Source organism: Lolium rigidum, chromosome 1 (genome assembly GCF_022539505.1).
Source record: "Lolium rigidum isolate FL_2022 chromosome 1, APGP_CSIRO_Lrig_0.1, whole genome shotgun sequence".
Lineage (NCBI taxonomy): Eukaryota > Viridiplantae > Streptophyta > Magnoliopsida > Poales > Poaceae > Lolium > Lolium rigidum.
The window spans coordinates 289,492,795-289,502,337 of NC_061508.1; the positions used below are offsets into that span (position 1 = coordinate 289,492,795).

General features: G+C 49.5%; 1 protein-coding gene across 1 annotated transcript; it reads right to left on the reverse strand.

Moving 5' to 3' along the window:
• Positions 1-2,292: 2,292 nt before the first annotated feature.
• On the reverse strand, positions 2,293-5,213 carry LOC124695670 (EIN3-binding F-box protein 1-like). Its single transcript, XM_047228498.1, has 2 exons — positions 5,049-5,213; positions 2,293-4,939 (listed from the first exon to the last, which is right to left on the reverse strand). The coding sequence occupies exons 1-2, from the start codon at positions 5,071-5,073 to the stop codon at positions 3,042-3,044; spliced, it is 1,923 nt and encodes a 640-aa protein (XP_047084454.1). The 5' UTR covers positions 5,074-5,213; the 3' UTR covers positions 2,293-3,041.
• Between the last annotated feature and the right edge of the window lie 4,330 nt (positions 5,214-9,543).

The window sequence follows — 9,543 nt, forward strand, 5'->3', positions numbered from 1 at the left end:
TCCTCGTGGATTAGGAGTTTATTCAAAAGTCTCACAATTAATTTGCCCGGTTACAGGTGATTGGGATGTCCCTCTACTTCGATCTCTGTTCTTGGAAGTTGATGTGGAGCGCATTTTAGAGATTCCGTTAAATGTTCAGGGGTTCCAGGATTTCATTGCTTGGCACTACAATAAAAATGGCAGATATACAGTGAAATCAGGTTACTATCTTCAATGGAGGCACCAGTTCGGTCCTAGTGCAGCCCAGCTTGCTCTTCCAGGGTCGTCGGCGCTCAATCCAGTTTGGAAAATTGTGTGGAGCCTTAAACTGCCAAGCAAAGTGAAAAAAATTCTTTGGAGGGCACTACATGGAGTAATCCCTCTAAAATCAATACTGGCCAATAGACATATTGGTACCTCGGGTCAATGCCCTATTTGCATGCAAGGGCCTGAGGACATACTTGATCTCCTCTTCAAGTGTGATACGGCGAAACAAATCTGGAGCTCACTCGGTTTGCTTGATATTATCGAAGATGCTATGTTGGCTGACCGTTCAGGGTCGGTGGTCTTAGAACATCTCTTTTATGCTGAAAAATCGATGCCTGGGTTTGAGACTATTGGATTGGTAGAGGTGATCGGTACTGCTTGTTGGTACCTTTGGTGGATGAGGCGACAAAGGACAAATGGTGAGCCGGTCCTGCGTTTCTTCAAATGCATAATTTCTATCCTACCTATTACAGCGAATGCAGCAAAGGCGGGTGCAAAAAAAACCCGTAAGACAGATTAAATGGGATAAACCGTTGGTTAGACAGGTAAAGATAAATGTTGATGGATCGTTCTCGCAAGCCTCACATTCTGGTGCGGCAGGTGCTATTATGCGGGATTACAATGGAAATTTTATGGCGGCTTCTACTGTCTACTTCCCAAATATCACTTCGGCTAATGTCGTGGAAGCTCTGGCGATGAAGGAGGGCCTTGGCCTGGCTAGTCGCCTTGGAGCCAATGATGTACTTATGGAGTCTGATTCGTTGGAGATAATTGATGCGTGTTCAGGGGCAGATGAATGGTGGGGAGATGCGTCGGCATTTTTTGTTGATTGCATGGACCTAGCAGCGTGTATTGGAAAGGTTGTTTTTAAGCAACTGCCGAAGAGAAGCAAATGAAGTCGCTCACCTGTTAGCTAAAAAATAGTTTCTCGGAGCAAAACAATTGTAATTGGGTCGATGAACCCCTAGCTTCATTTTAGAGAAACTCATCTCCGATGTAAATATACTATGATGTGCGGCAGCAGGTTCCAGACGCACTCTTTTCCTCTCAGGGTACCGTAAGGGATTGGGAGGTTTTTAATGACGCGGCCTGCTGTTTGCTTAATATATTGGTTATAATTTCAAAAAAAAAAAACTTTCAGTTCCCGTACCGAGTACGATTAGAGCAGAGAGGCATTTATTTAACATCATGGCTGGTCTGAACCCTCGGAACAGAAATGGAGGACAGTCACGTGACAGCGATCATGCTATGATCAAACCATCGATTTGGTGTTTAGCAACAACGTCTATTGGACAGACGCTCTTAGTAGAAAAAAGAACCTGTATTGGCCACGGCTTGTCCACGCACCTTGCGTAGCGTACACAAGCGGCGAGCCACCGGCTCATCACTGCTGAAGAAGACCATCATAGTGCGGCGACTCTTTCGTGTCATGTCGTGCAATACGTATCCGACTGCCTGACCAGCAAAGTTGGTTCAGCTGAACCTGGCCGCCTCCTCCTCGAAAAAGTTGAACCAGCCCGGGACGCGTCGGCCTTCCGTTCAACGGAACCGCCGGGAGCTTCGTCACTCCGGTGACGCAAGAGGAACTGCTCGTCGGACAGGTGCATGAACCGGAGCAGGAGGACGAATAACAGCGACGGGCAACGAGAAAAGCTGAAAGGGACGGCGTCGAGGGGGGTTGCATACGGACCTGCTTTGCTCACCGCCGGTCGCCGTCACTCGCCACCGGAAAGGAGGAGGAATTCGCCACCGGAACTTTCATCATACTTACTTGACACAAATTTTCCCTGGATACGTACTACGTCCAGGGGTTGCCTGCCTGGAGTCGTCGCCTCGTCCAAGGCGCGCCTCGCGTGCAACTCGGTGCTGTTTGAAACGCAAGAATTTCCGCAGGTTCGCCGTGCTTCCCATTCCAGAGCATCCAGATGTATGTTTCAAAGCACAAATGCTCGTTTCATCCTACACACTCGTTCCATTCTGTGACGGTACAAATGTACTACAATGTATGTGGAGATAATAAAACTGAAATCACATAAAGCACACAGCTTGAACGGAAACAAGTTTATTTATTCTGGGAAGGTCGCAACCATTACAGCACTCACACACACGCCTGCAAAAACCAGGGATCTGGAGAAGAAAAAACAACCACACAAGGTTGTCATGGCAAGGGCCTCTCCTATGTGTTGCACCTTGCCAAGGCCAGATCCCCAGGGATACCAGGCTGCCCTTACAAATACTGCAGAAAAGCAACAACCCACACACAACACACGCACATACCGGAGCAGACAGGAACTAGAACAACCACACACTGAGAGAGATCACACACACACTTAGACATGGAAGAACAGGAGCTACGAATCTCCGACAGATAGAACTTGCAATGAAACTGAAACCAGAAGTACCGATGATGTCCACAACCCTGGAACCAGGAGTACTGGAAAAGAAGACACGACTGATGATATTTGAGCTCCCACACAGGACTTAAGGAGGAAAAAAGCATGGTGTATGGACTGTAATCACAAGGGCATAGGTTGGGATAGGAGGGACAAGGGTGCCACGCTAGTGGCAGCCGAAGGCTCAAGGAACAGACCATCCTCCCACCCAGGTGAGAGGAGGCCTGCAAAAAACGAGCGCTCGGCTAAAGCGTCCCACGGAAAACAACCGGCCCTAAGACAAAAGGAAGCCCACCATGGCTCGAACGCGAACCCGACGACGAACTGACTCTGCTACGAGGATTGACTGAAGGTGCTACCTATGGTCGATATATTTGCATCTGGAGATGGGTGACCCAGCAACTAAGCGAGGATGTCGCACCACCAGAGCTGCTTCTCCAGTGACGCGATGTTGTGGTTGCCGATGAAGTTGAACTGGAGGTTGAGGCCCTCCAGGGAAGCAGGCATGCTGCCCAGGAAAGGAACACTCTTCTGCGTGACCTTGAGGCAGCCGGACAGTGAAAGGATGCGGAGCTTGAGTCCCGCAGCCGATGCCAAGACCGCAACACCGTAGTCGCTGACCATGCAGTTTGAAAGATCAAGCTCGGCGAGCTCAGAGCAGCTCTCGGAAATGGCAAACAGACTTGCGTCGGTGATCTTGCTGCAGCTCTCAAGGCTCAGATGTGCAAGAGAACCACCATGTGCCTTCACCAGGGCAGAGATCGCTGCATCTGTGAGGTTTTCGCATCCGTTCAGATCAACATTGACCAGCCCACTTTCTGAACTCCTGATCAACGGAAGGAGGCCATTGTCCGTAACCGCACCAAGACCGCTCAGGTCAAGGTTCTCCAAGTGAGGGCAGATCATACCGACCACGGCCAAGCTCGCGTCCGTGAAGCCCGGGCAGTGCTTGATGGTAAGGGAACGGAGCGACTTGCAAACGGGAAGCTGCGCAGGAGCAGAGCAGATGTCCTTGATGCCAACACACTTGACCAGAGAGAGAGCCTTGAACTTGGGGCTGCAGTTGAGGAGGAACGCGAGGATGCCCACGAGAGTCACCCTGTTGCATTCCTCGATCTGCAGGCTCTCCAAAACCTTTGCTGATTCCGCGAAATCCTTGAGGAGAACGTCCGAGATCTGGCTGCACTTCCTGAGGTAAAGCTGCTTCAAGCTCGGGCAGAACTTGGCAATGGAAACAAGCGCGAGCTCAGTGACTCCCGGGCAGGAGGTGACGCTCATGCACCTGAGCTTCTGCAGGCCGAGAGCATTCGCCATCACCCAAAAACCCCTCTCGCCGACCGTGGGGAGGCGAGCAAGGGTGAGGTCGGTGATCGCCTTCCCGTAGTACCCGATGACCGCAAGCGAAGCATCGGTGATGTTCAGACCCTGGAGGCGGACCTTGGCGAGCGAGGCCGCCGCGGAGCAGATGAGGCCGGACACGCCCTGGTCACCGACATGAGGGCAGTTCTTGACGGTCACCGCCTGCAGCTTGGCGCAGCACCGGCCGACAGCCTTGAGGCCCTCGTTGGCAACCCCGGAGCAGGCCTCGATGGTGAGGGTCCTCAAATCCGGGCACCCCTGCGCGACGGCGGCGAGGCCCTTGTCGGTGACCAGCGGGCAGGCAGTGATGTCGAGCTTCTCCAGCGCGGGGCACCCCGCGGCGATCTCGGCGAGCCCCGCGTCAGTGATCAGGGGCACGTCCCAGAGGGCGAGGGAGCGGAGGGACGGGCACCCGCGGGCGGCCGCGGAGAGGGCGGCGTCGGTGACCCCGCGCGTGGGGTGGCTGCCGCGGATGGTGAGGGTTTCGAGGTGGCCGCGGATGGCTGCGGCGGTGAGGGCCACGTCCGTGGCGCCCTCGCCCTCGAGGCTCCTCTCGGGGAGGGCGGAGGCGGAGTCGAGCTCGTCGTCGTCGTCCTCGCAGACGAAGACCTGGTTGAGGTCCGGCACGGCCGGGGCGCGCTTTTTGAGCTCGGAGGCGCGGATGCCGCCGAGGACTGCGAGCCAGCGGCGGGAGACGCAGGAGGAGGCGCCCCGCGCGCGCGCGCCCTGCACGCGGCGCAGGATCTCGTAGAGGCACTCGTCCGGGAGCGCGTCCAGGGACGGCGCCGCCCGCAGCTTCTGCTTCTTGGCCGGCGCCGGCGCCGCCTCTGCCGCGGCGGCGAAGAAGGACGGGGGCATGGCCGTCACGCGCGCGCGCTTCCGCTGCCGCACGCCGCCGAAGTGGGCCGCCGCCGCCGGCTCCTGGACAAGCACGCCGCCATCTACAGGAAGAAACGCAGATAAGCACACCAGACCAGGAAAAAACCAACAAGAAATCAACCAGATCTCCGGCAAACACCGCAAGAATCGCAATAAATTCAGGATCTTTACCTCGGTAATCATGGAAGGGAGGCATGCCGACGAAGGAATCGAAATCGAGCGGATGTAGGAGCGATTGCGAGGTGGATTGGGTGGATGAAGGAACCCCTATGACAGGGAAAAAAGTGATTGGGGGAGGGGAGGAATGGTGTGGTGGTGGGTTGGGGAAGGAGGAGGAGGGTAGTGGTGGTTCTTATGTGGATGGTGCGGCAAGGAATCCGCTAGTTGCCCAAGTTGTCACCAAGATTTGCTTGGATTCAATGAATCTCTCGGGCGGGGCGGGGCGGGGAGGGTCAAGGGGGGAAGAGCGTACACTGTACCACCGCTGTGATGTGCTGGGCCGCGCGTGCATGCATGCACCTGTTTATCAACCTTTTTTTTTTCTTGTCCTTCTTTCTTTACTTCGTTTTATGTACTTTCAGGGGAGTACAGCTGGGCATGAGCGGCCCGACCCGGAAGTCACGGGTTGGGCCGGGCTCGGGCCTGGTTTATGAGCCCAAATATTGGACCAGGTTGGGCTTGGGCCTAGTCAAGCCCAGAGTGACGAACTGGGTTAGGCCACCTGGGCCAGGCTCGAGTCTAATGTAGATGACAAATAGTCGGGCTAGGTTCGACCCGAAGCCAACCCAGCCCTAGTTTTGCCGGGTGATTGGGGAGCAAGAGCAAGAAATATTTCTCTCCTTTTGTTCTTTCCAAATTGATGAAGAATGATAGAAACTCCATGGCTTGAGGATTTCTTATCTTGAATGCTTTGCAAAAAAAAGAATTGTGTTGCCTGTATGATAGAACTAATGTTTTTGCAATTTGACTATTTGGTAGGTTTTGATTGGGAAATGTTGGGTCATTGATTTTGTGAGGACATTGACTTTTTTCCTGGATAATCGTACATATTTACTAAAACATTAAGTGAATTTTTTTATTTTAGGGTTTATGTGCTTGTTTGGTACGAAAACTAAGTCGTTGTTTGGATAAATTTGGTACGGTATGTGCCAATGTGGGTCATAAAGGATTGGCCAACACATTTCGAATGCACTCACGCAACAAAAAGTAACAATATAATGTATGCTACGGATCCCCTTATTTGGTTGCAGAAAATCGTAAAAAAAGTGTTGTCTTTTACAAAAAGAACACCGACGCATTCAACATCATAGAAACATGTTTTCAACATTGGAGAAAACTTCTCGTAGCATGCTTCAAGAAATAGTTGCAGCATTTTGCAAGCTGATAAATAACAAAAAAAAAGACTCGCTTCCATCAATACACAACGTCGTTCGCAATATCGATAATTCTCCCTCAAATTGATCGTCACCTTCGGTCACGGAGGTGCCACATGTGTCGATTCAGTCTCGACAACCACAAATACATCGTGTCGGATATCCAACAAAGCCAGATCGGATGAATCCCCGAACCATCCACTTTGTGGGCCTTCCGTGGCCCCTATGGTTAGCTCTACAATGGTCTCCGTGGCGATCTCGCATGCCTTCATCAGCTGCGACACTTGGAGGAGGTAGTGACTGATGCATGTAAAATGCATACATGAACTTTGCATTGTATTACTTATATTTCAATCATATTTGCATCATATAAGGGTTATATCATTGTTTTATATTGATTTTGGGGATATTTCACAGTTTCCCTATTTTTCTGGAATTAACCTTGCACTTTGAGAAAACCCCCTTTTTCTATATTTTGATGATTTAGGCACTCAAACGACGTCCAAATCACCTGAGATTTTACGAGGATTAGTTTTTCGAAGGAAGAAGGAGTACGAGCCAAGAAAGCGCAAAAAAGAAGTCTGAGGACCAAAAGGGGTAGGCCCAGGCGGCCAGATTCCTTGGCCGTGTGGGGTGCCCCATCCTAGCTCACGAGCCTCCGATGCCGTCTGTTTTCATCTTCGTGCCTCCGTTTTGACCTAAAAACGTCTATAAAAATACTCCCCCGATGTCTTTCGGAAGGGAGGGCCGCAGAAACACAGAAACGCAAAAACAACCTGGAGCTGCAAATTGGAGGGGGAAAGCTCCGGCGGGGTGCTGCCGGCGTGGTCTCCACCTCCTCCAACGACTCCACCATCATCACCATGATGAAGAGGGAGTAGTCCACCCCTGGACTATGGGGTTGTGGAAGTAACTTATGTCGCTCTCCTCTCTTTGAGCTTCACTAATTAGCACCGTATGAGCTGCTGAACATGATTATGGTCATCTATGTAATACCTTTGTGGTGGATCTTTTTATGAGTTAATATATGTTTGAGATTGCAATAGTTTTGTTTCAGTTATGAAAGTTGATGCATATTATGTACCCCGTTCTTGTTTACTTGTTCTGATCAAACTTGTATATGAGGGCATGTGAGGGGGAACGTGTGCATTAGATGGAGTAACGGGGGGTGGCTAGTGCGGTGAAAGTGACAGAAATTCCGCGATCCAGTCGGGTGTTTACCTTACTTTGTTACCTTAATAGGTATAAAGAGAATACCATGCTACCGGGGATGTGGGGTGACATTGCCACTTCTCCATGACTAGATCTAGCATGTTCTTATTTTAACTTCATGTCATAGAACTTAATGTTATACTCTGATTTATCTTAATTACTAGGGTGTTATGATTTAGTTCGCATCTTGGTGGAGTATAAGAGAGATTAATACACAAAAGATCTCTATATATGTTAGGAAGTGATGCCCAAGTAACTTATCATGAAACCTTTATGTTGCAATCATATATGTCAATTCTAGTGTTCCATTGTCTACCACTTTATAAAAGAGAGAGTGCATTTGTAAAACTATGAACCCCAGTCCATTTTTAATCATAAGAAACACCTTTCCAACACTTTATACACACTTTTTATTTTCAGCCATTTAAAAAACCGAAAATACAAAAACACTTTTATTTCTTGCATTCACAATATAAAACCCAAAAAAATCATCCATTATTGTTTCCACCATCCTTGCATATTTATTTACCATCATTTGCATATCAAGTTGTTTTCTGGAGCTGTGCAAATAGAGAGATCTATCCCACTAGTTCCACACACTACACCGTTTTCTAGCACCGTTGCATTACCATCCATATCATTGCATATTTACTTCTTGTTTGCATTTATTATCTTTTCACATGTTTACTCACACCTTGTGCTTGACAACCACTTGGTGAGGTTGAGGGCACAAAATATTTTGCTTTGTTTTGCAGGTCTCATAAGAGAAGGATAAGGAGATAAACCCTTAACACACAGTTCCCCGAGAGTTCGATATTACCCTCGAGTCACCCTCGTGGGGAAAACACGTCTTCCACATCTACAAACTCTGCACTTGAAGCTCAACCTAAGCGTATACACTCTACGCCCATCAGTGACCCAGCTAGTGTGGATGAATATCACGAGTCATCGCAATTGTGTTGGGAGGAAAGTGACGCGTCTCTTTTTCTAGAAATACTAAGGGTGTGATTGGTTGCTAGCATGGTTGCATCCGTGGAACTTAGCTCTGTGGATGTTGTCCCAGGTAATGGCAACCTCTAATCCTCGTCGTGCAACTTTTTTGGTTGCAAACCATTTCTACTCCGTGTCAGTTGTGAAGCAAAGTCCTCGGCGTTTACTCGCCCAGAAATCGCGTTTCAACAAATGGCACGGCTGTTTAGTTACATCATGTTTACCGAATGCGATCACCTCCTACCATTCTTGGTGAGCTTACCCAGTTCCCCATATATGCCCACAAGGTGCTCGACACAATAGGAAATGACAGGACGACAACCATATATGACATAATCAGCAAGGATAACACAACGATAATAGCTCTAGCAGTGGTGTTGCATAACGAGTTCACGAACAACAACTCATGATGCAACATAAGTTCATCAACCGAGGGGTTACATAAATACCAACTCGCAAAATATACATACTTGCAATCAGTTTAGATCAAACCTAACTACTTCCAAATATACATCATGAATGTGATGTTCATCATCATCACAACAAGAACACGCATCCAATGCTTCGGCTCCTCAGAGGTAATATTTCGTTAGGAAGGTAGTGAACCAGTCCATCCTGCCAACAGGGGTCATCGTACCATACATGTTTGCCTTGTGATCCATGAGGTGGCCTGGATCACGGTGCACCGCAGCAGGAGTGAGCGGAGCAGCTGGAACCCGCCCGGCGTAGACCATCTTCATCAGAGCATAATTCTCTATGTGCTTGTTGATAAGATCCATGTCCCTAGGGTGAGACTATAATGATGAGGATAGTTAGCTGTTCGTGCATATCATGGAAATGAATCAAGTGAAACAAGAGGTGCACTGATCTAACCTTGGTGTGGGCATACTATGCATCATCGTCCATCAGGATTGCTGATGTATTCTCTTCCCAACGCACGCCCTTCAAGCATTTTTAGCGTGCACACATGAACCCACCTTGCTCTCTAGTGCCTGAGATGGTTGTAGAGCTGGTCCACACCAACTTCATGCCCGGTGAACTTGAGAACAACCTCTACAATCGCTTTCAGGTCACGGTTCCTGAAGACCTGA

Bases quoted from the DNA above. Each gene is read 5' to 3' on its own strand.
- LOC124695670 (XM_047228498.1), bottom strand. From the start codon at position 5,073: ATGCCTCCCTTCCATGATTACCGAG. The intron at 4,940-5,048 runs GTAAAGATCCTG...TTCTTCCTGTAG, and splicing joins TCCCTTCCATGATTACCGAG to ATGGCGGCGTGCTTGTCCAG.